This window comes from Geotrypetes seraphini, chromosome 6 (assembly GCF_902459505.1).
Source record: "Geotrypetes seraphini chromosome 6, aGeoSer1.1, whole genome shotgun sequence".
Classification (NCBI taxonomy): Eukaryota; Metazoa; Chordata; class Amphibia; order Gymnophiona; family Dermophiidae; genus Geotrypetes; species Geotrypetes seraphini.
This window is the reverse complement of record NC_047089.1, coordinates 246258099-246272148: the sequence shown is the minus strand read 5'-3', so window position 1 is coordinate 246272148 and position 14050 is coordinate 246258099. Positions and strand designations below refer to the sequence as shown.

General features: G+C 45.7%; 1 protein-coding gene across 3 annotated transcripts in view; it reads left to right on the top strand.

Moving 5' to 3' along the window:
* The first annotated feature begins 5708 nt into the window (after positions 1 to 5708).
* SRPX (sushi repeat containing protein X-linked) overlaps positions 5709 to 14050 on the top strand; it is a 143307-nt gene continuing 134965 nt past the window's right edge. The window contains exon 1 of one of the 3 annotated variants that reach the window (XM_033949610.1): positions 5709 to 5840. In XM_033949610.1, the coding sequence (XP_033805501.1) occupies positions 5774 to 5840 (67 nt within the window). In that variant the 5' untranslated portion in view covers positions 5709 to 5773. The remainder of the gene's footprint in view (positions 5841 to 14050) is intronic. The other 2 variants (XM_033949609.1, XM_033949611.1) reach the window with 2 other exon arrangements.

Here is a 14050-nt window from a genome sequence, read left to right as displayed (position 1 = left end):
GAGGGTAACAAATATATATTAGTGGGGGGGGGGGAAATCAATTCAGTATTAGTACTTACATTTGGAGAAAGCACTTCCCCCATTCCCACACCAAACTACACTTATGTCACAGCACCGGATGCTCTAAAATCGCTGTTAAAATCCCGTGGGTCGCTGCGGTGCCTTTAAAAATGTCTGATCTGAAAGCAACAATCGATGTTCAAATAGCCGCATGTAAATGAGTTTCACGGAGGTTTCCCACAATCCCATCCGATCAGTCACAGGAGAAAGCGACCGACACATGCGCAGAACGGCTACATTGCGGGGACGCGTGAGCATCAGTATTAGGCGTGCCATTTTGTAGTATATCATTGGTGCGCATCATAAGAGGGGCGGGGCAGAAAACAAACAAGAACCCATGCAATTGTGAAAATGCAAGATATATGCTTTTTTTTCTACACTGCTTCAGTGGGACGTATGCAATCAGCAGCTCCAGACCAGTCGGTATACAATTTTAACAGAAGTGCACGAGACACAGAATGGTGCGTGGTCATCGTCATAAGGTGTATGGGGACAGACTTAAAGATCTCAATATGTATACTTTGGAGTAGAGAATGACACGGTGACAAAATTCATCACCGTTCCCGTCCCCGCAGATAACCGCGGGAAACCATCTTCATGTCATTCTTTAAAGAGAGAGGGAAGAATTAGAGTATAATTGGGCAGAACCACTGACCCGCAAGCTTTGCTTTGAAGAATGCTGGTGTAGAAGGACTGAGGTTGAAACAGACACTGAAGAATGACAGTCTCTGGTATCCAGAGCAGATATTGTGATGTCATAATGCCTCATTCCACCAGTGCCTAAGAGCCAATCACATCAGTGATGTCACAATGGCTTCATTATCCTTGGCTCACATAAGAATCAGAGTATGAATGGCCACAACCACTGACCCGCAAGCTTTGCTTTGAAGAATGCTGGTGTAGAAGGACTGAGGTTGAAACAGACACTGAAGAATGACAGTCTCTGGTATCCAGAGCAGATATTGTGATGTCATAATGATTTATTCCTCCAATAAGAGCCAACCTCATTAGTGATGTCACAATGGGTTCGTTATCCTATATTTGGCTCACATAAGAATCAGAGTATGAATGGCCACAACCACCGACCCGCAAGCTTTGGTTTGAAGAATGCTGGTGTAGAAGGACTGAGGTTGAAACAGATACTACAGAATGACAGTCTCTGGTATCCAGAGCAGATATTGTGATGTCATAATGCCTCATTCCACCAGTGCCTAAGAGCCAATCACATCAGTGATGTCACAAAGGCTTCATTATCCTTGGCTCACATAAGAATCAGAGTATGAATGGCCACAGCCACTGACCCACAAGCTTTACTTTGAAGAATGCTGGTGTAGAAGGACTGAGGTTGAAATAGACACTAGAAAATGACATGGGATTATTTCCCGCGGTTATCTGCGGGGACGGGAACGGTGATGAATTTTGTCACCGTGTCATTCTCTACTTTGGAGGAAACGCAGGAGAGGGAAGATCAAGTTTCAAGTTTATTAAAAATCTTTTTAAACCGCTTAATCGGTATTCTAAGCGGTGTACACACTAAAATTATTTAAATACATGTTAAGACAAGGGATGCTAGGAAAAAACCAAGCATCATAACGAAACACTGATAGACATATGGACTTATTTCAAACAATAGGAGAGTGGGGAAGAACTACAACCATGAAAGAAAAGTGCAACATAAAAGGAAAGTACAATAGATTAGGGAGAATTTATCAATTGAATCTAAATGATGTCCTTAAAAGGACAGTTGTTATCCAAAGGCGTCCTGGAACAAGAATGATAGAGACGTTTAATTACCTGGAATGAGAGGCCTTAGGATGAATTTAAGAGGTGATAGGCTCTGGAGCAATCTAAGGAAATACTTTTTTACACAAAGGGTGGTAGATGCGTGGAACAGTCTCCCGGAAGAGGTGGTGGAGACAGAGACTGTGTCTGATTTCAAGAGAGCCTGGGATGGTCAGTGGGATCTCTTAGAGAGAGGAAGAGATAACGGTTACTGCGGTTGGGCAGAGTGGATGGGCCATTTGGCCTTTATCTACCGTCATGTTACTATGTTTCTATACTAACTACACTTAGGGAACAAAAATATTTTATAATTGTGATAATATAATAAATAACTAAATTCACATCACAATATTCTAAATATAATACCAATCATTACAAAAATTTTTAAATAGTGCTCAGACCCACAACCTACAGTATTCATGTATAAAACAGAACACAGGCTGCCATCAGACCATCATAGCACCATTTGTGTCTGTACCACCTCAGGGAGGACTTGTGTTTCTCGGCTTCCAGGAGCTTTTTAAGAATTTGCATGAGCACTTACAACACAGAACTGCCTGTCACGTGACCATCCACTGCGAAATTACCACCATAGAAGATAAGTTATAGAGTTATTAATTATATAGATTGGTTAGAATTGTATGAGGTGGTGCTATGATGGTCTGATGGCAGCCTGTGTTCTGTTTTATACACTTGAATACTGTAGGTTGTGGGTCTGAGCACTATTTAAAAATGTTTGTAATGATTGGTATTATATTTAGAATATTGTGATGTGAATTTAGTTAACTATGTTTCTATAACCATAAAGTTCTATGACATCACAATGTAGGTGTAAAGAAACTTAGCCAATAGGAAGAGAAGATGCAAATGTTAAGAGCCTTAGCCAATAGGGAGAGGAGGAGATAGTGGATGCTCTGGATGGGCCATTTGGCCTTTATCTGCCGTCATGTTTCTAGGTTTAATATACAATATGTGCATGAGATGCCCTTTTAACACAGGCACATGAGACTCGCTCTTTACAGACGCTTATATTAAATGGTCCTCAATCGCAAAAAAAATATTTTTCTGAGCTGCCACATGGCAGGCACATGCTGGTATATGCAGTGGCATAGAGAGGGTGAGTGGCACCCCTCCCATGCCATCTTCTCTGCCCCCCTCTGCTCCTTCCTGACTCCTCCTTTATGCACCCCCTACCCTTCCCCCATACCTCTTTATTATTCCAGGCGCGAGCAGCATCACAAACTTGCTGTCCGCGTTGTATCGGCTTTCCCTCTGATATCACTTCCTAGGAATGGGACCTGGAAGTGACATCAGAGAGAGCTGACACTGACGCGGGCAGCAAATTTGTGATAGTACTCATGCCGGGAAAATTAAAAAGGTATGAGGGGTAGGAAGAGGTGCACGCTCGTGGTGGTGGGGGGGGGGGGGCGGGAAGGACTGGGGGGCAGAGAGGAGGATGGGTGCTGGTGCCCTCACCAAGATGGTGCCCAGGGTGGACCGCCCCTCCTGCCACCCCCCCCTTATTACACCACTGGGTGTACGCTTCTAACACACACGTTTCAACGCTACTGGCGCTTCAATTTGTGGATCATCTGGGCGTCGGTCTGAATGCTCATTTTAATATTGATGAGCTCATTGTAATCCATTTCCATATGATTACTGGAGGCTGCCACAAACCACGGAAAAGACCACAGTTAGCCATTTGGGGCACTGGTAGCCAAAATATTTTGATGGTAAACAGTGTCGATCGTTAAAGGCATGGTAAATTTTGAGCATAAGGGCCACCTTCTCTACTGCTAGAAGACCAGATGTACTACTGTCAGCGATCGTCGCTAAACCAGTTGCGACTGCTTTAGCGATGATCGCATTTGCCGACCCGATGCACACAATGGCTCACCACGTGTTTTCCCCCATTTTCCGACCTGGACATGCAAATTAGATATTTAATATTAAAACCCCATGCAAACTACCCGAGCGATCGATGCACTATCATCGCTTGGCGATACGCACACACACACACAAAAGCAATCAAAAAAAAGCAACTGGTCAAGGACAGTCTCTCTGGCACTTTTTTTTTATGGGCACAGATGCTGGGGTTACCGGATTTTCCATCTGGTAAAAGAGGACTCATGACCCAGCCCCGTTTTGCCCCCTATTCTGCCCACCAAACCCAGCCCTACATAAACCTTCGGGCCAGGGCTGGCGTGCATCTGCGCAAAGTGCTGGGAAAATCTGGACGTCGGGTAATCCTACACATGCACAATATCTGCCCCATTTTAAAAAAATGAAAAAAGCACCCCCCCCCGCCAATGACGGTCCTCTCCGATGAATCAGCACTGGGGACTGACCTCCCTCCACTCCTCCCCCTGCGCCAGCGACATCGGCAGGAGGGATGCCCACTGCCACCTGCCTTGCCATCCCCCCTCCCCCCACCCCAGCAAAAATCGGACATGTTAGCCACCCCTCTAACTCCCGGACATTGAAACAAAAATCGGTTGAATTCTAACAAATGAGAAATATTGTCAATTTTGCCTTCTGAGCACAATCTTCACAGTCCCCCTTCCCCCCTCATATTTGAGCCTTAATCTGGCTCTACCCAGTTAGTAAATCAACAAAATATAATAGGGGTACAATCGTATTCAATGAAAAAAAGTATAGTTGTAAACGTATTGTAAATAATAATAGCAGCAGGGATTCATTCACACCACAATGACAAAAAGAACAGTTGACAAAATCATAGAAAAAAACGGAGAAAAAAAAACCCTCAATTGTGGGCTGCCGGGACTACACAAGTGCCCTAGTGCCCCAAGTGCCATAGTATAGTGAGTTTGGGATGGAATCACTTGTTTATAAGACGTTTTTGGACGTTGTCATTCAAATCACTAAATATTTTGAAAATTTTGAAAATACTTACCTTTTGAAAATCTTTTGAGATTATACTTCAATGTATGAAAGTGATTTATATCTGTACGGAGTTTTTTTTTATAAACCCGTGATGATGTGGGGGGCTTAGGGCACTTGTGTAGTCCCGGCAGCCCACAATTGAGGTTTATTTTTTCTCCGTTTTTTTCTATGATTTTGTCAACTGTTCTTTTTGTCATTGTGGTGTGAATGAATCCCTGCTGCTATTATTATTTACAATACGTTTACAACTATACTTTTTTTTCTACCCAGTTAGTACCATTTACTTAGGAACCTCTTAAAAATAAACAGACGCAAACCAAACAGAGTCAATCATTTGCCCACTTTGGGGCAGAAGTGCTTGGGGTCTGGGTAAAACCAGGATTTCCCGGATTCGCAGGATCTAGGGCAGACCACCTTAAGAATGGAATGTAAATCCTGCTTTTTTTAACCAGGATCTCAATACAAGTCAATGAGGATCCTGGTTTTTTTTTTTTTACCATGTTCCCTAAAAGTCAAAGCATAGGGAAAGGGGATGATTTGCAAAGCCCAGACCCAGGAGAGAAAAGCTTCAAAGGGTGGATGATCTTTTTGTTTCACGCTGTCAAAAGTTTCTGGGCTGCAAAAACTGGAAATCTTGCTGCCTTTACATCGGGTTCTTCTCTTCCCCCCCCCCCCCCCCGTTCTGTTTTCCTTTATTTTTTTTACCCCCCAGATGTTGTGGAACCCTTACATACAACTCTTTTCGACATGTTGAATTGGGAAAACAAAATACTGATGTATTTGCCCACCCCTATCCCCATGCTGTATCCCCCTCCCTGCCTGGGTTGGGGGGAGGAAGGCAGCTCCCCCCAGCACATATGATCTCCTTTAACGCTTGCCGCAGTTGAGGGACTGCTCGGAGCCCTCCCGCACCATCCGATCCTTGCAGAGCCCAGCCCAGGGGGCGGGGATCGGCGGCCTCCCCCAGCCCGAGGCTGGCCAGCGGGGCTCTCTGGGCTTCCTTCTGTCTCCCGTGCGAAGCCCGGCCATGTGGATCCCGCTGCGCCTCTGCCTCCTGCTGGCTGCCCACGTTTCCCTGAGCTCCGGATACCCAGGTAGGGTCGGGGGAGGTGGACCCTGTCCCCACCTCCGGGGGATGGGGGCTGAGGATGTGGCAGCTCGGGATCAAATTGCTTCCAGACATCCCAGTCCCGGAAAGAGTTGTCGATGGAAATCCTCTCTCTTTGCCTGCTTTTGGGTCCTGGCTTCTGCGGTGTGAGGTGGCATTTTTCACTGTCTTTTCTTGTGCCTCCTCCCTGTCTTTAGCCTGTGATTTGCAGTAGAAACCCCCAGTATTTCTGTCGACTACATAAGTTCTTTGGAGCAGGAACCAGCTCTTCCATGTCTTAGTACAGTGCTGCGTACACCCTGTCAAGGTTGGTGTGAAAGATGCAGGGTGACCATTTAGGGGAGGGCTCAGTTCCCACCAGCAGGCTGTGTCTTTTTCAGCCTCAGGTAAGCTTGGTGGACCCCCCCACCCCTCCCTGCCAACATTGGCCCTTGTACCTTTTAATGCTGTATGAATATTTAACAGCAGCAGTAGGGCTCAGTTAATGTGGCCACAAGACTGGTCCCAGGGTGCCACAGTCACGGAATGAGTGGGAATCGACATCTTTTCCCTCCTCCTCAAGGGACTGGGTGGGAATTGAACCCAGGACTCCAGCGCCTCTGTGGAAGCGAATTCTGCCAGCCCTGCTTAATTCCTTAGTGTCATTTTTTGTTCAACATGTAGCTTTATAGAGAGACACAGAGTCAGGAATGGGTTTGCCAGACTAATTCTGCAGTTGGTTGCACAGAGGGTCCTGGGTTTGGAGAAAGACGCATTCTCCAAGGGGTCCAGTTCTTCATTTTAAAGATTCCAGGAGTGGAGTTGCATAGGAATTTTGGAGAGGAGCTCCCGAGGCCATTCTGTGGATGCCGATTTACACTTCTCCCTCCGTATTCGCTGTGATAGGGGATTAACAGAACCGCAAATACAGAAAAGCCGCAAATAACTTTTTCACGTGTTATTTGCTGTTTTCTATTAAAAACCATTTTGAATAGAGTGAAACCGCGAATAACACGGTGGGAGACCTGGCCTGTTCCTGAAGGAGAGGCAAAACACGGTGAAGAAAGTTCCGGGAATCGGCGATTTTCTCTGTAAACGCTTGGAATCAGCGATTTCTCTACGCAAGCTGATGTAATTTGAGGGGGAGAGGAGCCAGCAAGCTAAAAAACATGAATAATCGAAACCACGATTGCTGAAACCGCGAATATGGAGGGAGAAGTGTACAACAAGATTTTCAGATACATACATTGTCCAAAGTCTAGGGCAGTGGTTCCAAACTCTGTCCTGGGAGACCACCAGGCCAATCGGGTTTTCAGGATATCTCTAATGAATATGCATGGAGCAGATTTGCATGCCTGTTACTTCAATTTTATGCAAATCTCTCTCATGCATATTCATTAGGGCTAGCCTGAAAACCTGATTGGCCTGGTGGTCCTCCAGGACAGGGTTGGGAATCACTGGTCTAGGGTACACTCAATGACGTAAACAGAGTACTGTAATACTTTTTAAACCAATAGGAGGAAATCTTTTTTTTCATTCAGAGAATAGTTAAGCTCTGGAACGCGTTGCCAGAGGATGTAGCTGGTTTTTAAAAAATGTTTTGGACAAGTTCCTGGAGGAAAAGTCCATAGACTGCTGTGGAGACAGACGTGGGAGGAGCCACTGCTTGCCCTGGATTGGTAGCATGGAATGCTGCTACTATTTGGGTTTTTGCCAGGTACTTGTAACCTGGATTGGCTTCCTTGAAGACGGGATAATGGGCTGGACGGACCATTGGTTTGACCCAATAAAGCTATTATGTTCTTATGTAGCTTAAACCGAGCATTCTCCACATGTAAATGGATTTGCAGACTGATCCAGATTGTAATTACATTGCCAAAATATTCTGCGATTACATTGCATGAAACCGTGTCTGTTTAAATGACTGCTAGCGTGCCAACCCCTTGCCCTCAGAGATGCTCATTTCAGGTTTTGGAATACTCTGTGCTGCGGTTGTTAATCCAGTTGAAGAGTTTTTGGAGATGTTTTCTGGGCCCAAACCAGGTATCATCTTCGAAATGCATGCCAGTTCCCACAGCCTGGTTGACTGGGGTTGGGGGATATTGCGGAGGGCAGCAGTTCCAAGTGAGACGTAAGGGATTTAGAGCTGATGATACAGGGTTTTGGAAGGAGCCCCCAGTGCCTGGCTCCCGGCCCGAAGACTGGCACTGCCAATAACTGACTTGGACCGGGATAGTTACATAAGAAGACTGGTTGTGTTGATTTGAATTGGATGTGGGAGAAAGGCAGAGCTACTGGGCCCCAAAATCCCACCCCCAGTTTTTATAGGTTTTTTTTCTGTCTTTATATATGTTTAATATTTTGTGTGGCTTCTGACTGAGAGAAAGTGTGCTGTTTGGCTTCCTGTATCGGGTTAGCCATCTGTTGGTTGATTCCCACCTGTCATAATGTCATAACGTACAGCTCATCTCGCCCTATCTGTATACACTTCTCCCTCCGTATTTGCTGTGATAGGGGATTAACAGAACCGCGAATACAGAAAAACCGCAAATATCTTTTTCATATGTTATTCGCTGTTTTCTATTAAAAACCATTGTTTATGGCTGGAGGTTCGTTGTTATTTGCAGACTCTGGTGGGCTATGCACTTCCCTCTCAGGTGGAGGGGGTACTCTTTTTGGCTACAGGTTTTCTGCTGGAGATTCTTTACTTATGCGCAAGGGCTATATAGTGGGTAAGAAATGTATTCTACATCATTGGCTCCAGGACTCACCACCCACCTTTTGGTATTGGCGCAATAAATTCCATGGTCATGGTCTGGGAGTCCTTGTCAGCTCGGTTTTCTCGACCTCGTAGTAAGCTTTTTTTGTCCGTTTGGCCGCCTTATTTGGACACTCTTTCCCCTCTGATTAAAAGCCAAGTTCTCAACCGGTTGCGGAAGCCAGTGGTGCCTGTGTTGCCAGTGGGTTAATGGGGGGGGAAGGGGATTGGGATAGGGGGTGGGGCAGCTTCTCTTGTTGGGTGGGATTTGGCCGAGTCTGGGTATAAGAACCCAACCCGACTCTACCGATCTCTGCCCGTTTGGGTGGTTTGCTGTTGATGTTTCTGTTACTGTATTCTGTAGCCTGAAAATGTTATTGTACTTGCACTGTTTGGCCTTTATCATTTAATAAACTGTTTTGAAAAAAACCCAAAAAAAACATTGTGAATATGGTGAAACCGCGAATAACATGGTGGGAGGCAAAACATGGTGAAGAAGCTGCTTGGAATCGGCGATTTCTCTATGCAAGCTGATGTAATTTGGTGGGATAAGCCAGCAAGCTAAAAACCGTGAATAATTGAAATCGCGATAGCTGAGACCGCGAATACGGAGGGAGAAGTGTAAAGAGTTTTCTTCATCCCATCCTCGGAATGGGACGATTCATCTTGGCTGTGATGAAACGGCCACGCTGAATCATCCCCGGAGAGAGGTGCCGGATTGCGGACAGGGAGGAGAGGGGGATGGGAAGAATTTTTTGGGGGGGATATTGCTCCCTCAACACTAAGTCGAATTTAGAGGGGCGGGGGGGGGCATCACCCCCAGCCCCCAATGCTGAACCGAGGGCTGGATAAGAATTCCAGAGTCCCAGCATACCACAGGGCCGTGTGCGCCCCCGGGAAGCATGGAAGGGGCGGGAGCGGCTTTGTTGAAAAAGGCTGTAAATACAAAATAAATGATGACTTAGAACAGTGATTCCCAACCCTGTCCTGGAGGAACACCAGGCCAATCGGGTTTTCAGGCTAGCCCTAATGAATATGCATGAGAGAGATTTGCATATGATGGAAGTGATAGGCATGCAAATTTGCTTCATGCATATTCATTAGGGCTAGCCTGAAAACCCAATTGGCCTGGTGTTCCTCCAGGACAGGGTTGGGAATCACTGACTTAGAGAAGAAGTTCTGACCTTTAATTTTAAGTGTAGCGCCGAGCACTTCTGACTCCACATTTTAAATTAAGACGACCTTGGAAATTATCGATTCAGCGCTGAAAGGGCCCGCACTGAACTGACTGTGATGACATGGCCACGATGACTCACCCTAGGCCAGGGGTGGGCAACAAGGGCCGGAATCCAGTCGGGTTTTTAGGATTTCCCCAATGAATATGCATAAGATCCATTTGCATACAATGTAGGCAGTGCATGCAAATAGATCTCATGCATATTCATTGGGGAAATCCTAAAAACCCGACTGGATTCCAGCCCTCTTTGCCCACCCCTGCCCTAGTCCCTCCCATTCTATCCCAGTTCTGGCCTAAGACAGGGGTTGGCAATTCCAGTCTTTGAGAACCGGAGCCAGGTCAGATGTTCAGGATATCCACAATGAATGAGATGGATTTGCACGCACTGCCTCCTTGAGATGCAAATTTATCTCATGCATATTTATTGTGGATATCCTGAAAACCTGACCTGGCTCTGGCTCTCGAGGACCGGAATTGCCTACCCCTGGCCCAAGAGATACTGTGTCAGGCTGTATGGGGGCAAGTAATAGGATGATGAACAGAACTTCTGCACCATCGTGTTTAAAACATCAGTCTGAACTCTGGATTATGCCTAGCCCAGATATCAAATAAATGGAAGGCGTCTGATGCTGGTGCACGCTGTCCCCTCAAGCCAGGGATCTCAAAGTCCCTCCTCGAGGGCCGCAATCCAGTCGGGTTTTCAGGATTTCCCCAATGAATCTGCATTGAAAGCAGTGCATGCACATAGATCTCATGCATATCCATTGTGGAAATCCTGAAAACCCAACTGGATTGCGGCCCTCAAGGACGGACTCTGAGACACCTGATCTAGCCCAGAGGTGGGCAACTCCAGTCCTCAAGGGCCGGAATCCAGTCGGGTTTTCAAGATTTCCCCAATGAATAGGCATTTAAAGCAGTGCATGCACATAGATCTCGTGCATATTCATTGGGGAAATCCTGAAAACCCGACTGGATTGCGGCCCTCGAGGAGGGACTTTGAGACCCCTGCCTCAAGCTGTCTTGGGGCTCTGGGGCTGAAAGACTTTGAGATTTACTCATACAGTACAACATTGGTTTGGGAGCATTATTCGTTCCGGAAGCATGCCTGCAATCCAAAGCACTCTGTATATCAAAGCGAATTTCCCCGTAGGAAATAATGGAAACTCAGACGATTCGTTCCACAACCCCAAAACTTTAATACAAAATACTGCGCTGTGCGTTCCTGATATGCGCACTTATACAGCGCGCTTGAACCGCGGGTGAATTGGGCGTGATGATTTTATTATGTCCAGCCATGCTCAGCGTGAGATGTGCGTATGTTGTGCACGCTTGAACTGCGGGTGCTTGTATTACGTTCAGCCTTGCTCAGCGATGCGACGCGCGTAGATTGTGTGCGTTGACGTGACGCGCATATACGTGCTCGTACTGCAAGACAACGCTCGCTTATCGAGTTAAAATTTAATCAAATGTTTTGCTTGTCTTGCAAAACACTCGCGTGCACCAAGTTACTCGCTGTCCAAGGTTTGACCACAATAAATGAGGTGAACTTGGAAACAGCGATACCATAATATAGCCCATGGGAGAACGTTCAAATAACGTCGATATAATATGATGTCAGCATAATACCAGTGACACACCCAATAAGTGCAAATTAGAACATTCAGATTTAGATATGGTGGCTAGTGCTTTTTTACAATGCAGCTTACCATGTAGCCGAGGGGACCATTGCAGACATTATTTTATTGAGCAATCAAGAAAACAACAGAACAATACAAGAAGTGCAAAAGCAGCTCAAAAGAGTTTGAAAAATCCCCCACAAGAACCGCCTCCTCCCCAAACCCCAACCAAAACACCCCCCCTTCCCCCCCATTCCCACCCCTGGGTCCTCCTTCCAAATACAAAACAGCAAAGAATCAGAAAAGCAAGTTATACATGAAATGAAACAAAAGGATAAGCACAAACAAGAAGCATCAATTAAGTATTTGGCTAAGAGCCAGAGGGGTCAAAGTAGTCCAGAATGGTTCCCAAGTGGTCTGGAAAAGACGGCCCTGGCGAGATGACAAATCAGTCACATCCCTGCGCTCCCACATCAAAAGAGAAATCATGCGACTCCTCCAAAGGGAATAGTCCGGAGCCTCAGCTTCAAGCCATTTCAGCAGGATGCATTTCAGAGCAATCTGGATAGACCACTTGAGGAAAGCTGCAACTCCTTTGGAACGTGGAAAGTAGTGAGGAATAGTCCCAAACAATAGCAAAGGTGATCTATGAATGGTAACATGCCAAAGATTCTCCACAAAAGCAAAGATAGCAGTCCAAAAAAGCTGTACCTTAGGGCAAGTCCAAAGTATGTGTTGTCCAGATCATTTATAAAGAGGTTGAAGAGCACGGGTCCAAGCACCGAGCCCTGTGGCACCCCACTGGTGACACTCTTCCATTTACCCCCCACTCTTTGTTTTCTATGCTCCAGCCAGTTTTTAATCCACGTGAGTATTTCACCTTCGATTCTATGGCTTGCAATTTTCCGAAGTAGTCGTTCATGCGGAACCTTGTCGAACGCCTTCTGAAAATCCAGATATACAATGTTGACCGGGTCACCCTTGTCTATCCGCCTGTTTATTCCCTCGAAGAAGTGCAAGTTCATCAAACAAGATCTGCCTTTGTTGAAACTGTGCTGGCTGGTCCTCATCAGAATGTGTCCGTCAAGGTGATCAATGATGCGGTCCTTTATCAGCGCCTCTACCATCTTTCCCAGTACCGAGGTCAGACTCGCCAGTCTATAGTTTCCCGGATCTCCCCTCGAAACTTTTTTGAAGATCGGCATAACATTCGCCACCTTCCAGTCTTCCAGAATCTTTCCTGATTTGATCGACAGATTGGCTATTAGTTGAAGCAGTTCAGCTATAGTCCTTTTCAGTTTCTTGATTAACCTCAGATGGATGCCATCCGGTCCCGGGGATTTATCCGGTCCCGGGGATTTACCTCCTCTAGACTGACCGTCATTCCTGTCAGCTTTCCGTCTTCGTTTCCAGCATATAGTCTGATGGGTTCCAGTATGCTGTGTAAATCTTCTTTGGTAAATACAGATGCAAGAAATGTGTTGTTTGTCGGCGATTGCTTTGTCCTCCTTTAGCGCTCCTTTTATTTCATGGTCATCCAACGGTCCCACCACTTCCTTCGCGGGTCATTTCCCCTTAATATATCGAAAGAACAGCTTGAAGTTTTCCTCCTCCTTGGCTATTTTTTCCTCATAGTCTCTTTTGGCCCCTTTTACCGCCTTATGGCACCTGCGTTGATGTTGTTTGTGCTTGTTCCAGTTTTCATCCGTTCTTGACCTTTTCCATTCCTTAAACGAAGTTTTCTTGTCTCTGTTTTCACCTCTACAGTGAGCCACGCCGGTTCCTTGTTCTTTTTCCTCTTGGATCCCTTGTTGAGTTTTTGGGATTCTTTGAAACGCAATTATTCCTCAGAGAGCTATTTTCCCTAAAAAAGAAAATGATCTGAACGTTCTAACCTTACTTTTCCTCTTTTTCTCCTAAGCACTGCAGTTCAACCTGTTTCCCTCTTGTTCTGTGTATTGTCAGTCTTAAAGTATGCTTGTTTGTATACTAAAACCCTGGTTTTATATTTGTAAATCGCATTGAAATATGATATTGCGATCAAATCAAATTTTAAAAGAATCTTGAAACAGGAAACCCCAATGTATTTCCAGTTCACAAATGGCTATGAGATGGCTGGACTGTTAGGATGTTATGAGCAGGAGACCTTTTCAAAATTGTTCCTCTCATTTACAATTGTTATGTTATCGGGATTCTTTTAGGTTATTTTTGTAACCATCTGGAGCTTGTCAGATGGGCTGATATAAATGGGTGCTTTAAATAAAGAAAAATCTTACTACCGTCTACAACCCCCCTCTCCCCTCACACACTTTAGCACTACAGGGGGGACCCAAGCTACTGGTGGTTGATGGGCTTTCTAATATATAGAAACAGGATGGCAGATAAAGGCCAAATGGCCCATCCAGTTTGCCCATCTGCAGCATCCACTATCTCCTCCTCTTCCTATTGGCTAAGACTCTTAACATTTGCATCTCCTCTTCCTATTGGCTAAGGCTTTTTACACCTGCATTGTGAGGTCATAGAGCTTTATGGTTATAGAAACCTGATGGCAGATAAAGGCCAAATGGCCCATCTGAAGCATCCACTATCTCCTCCTCTCCCTATTG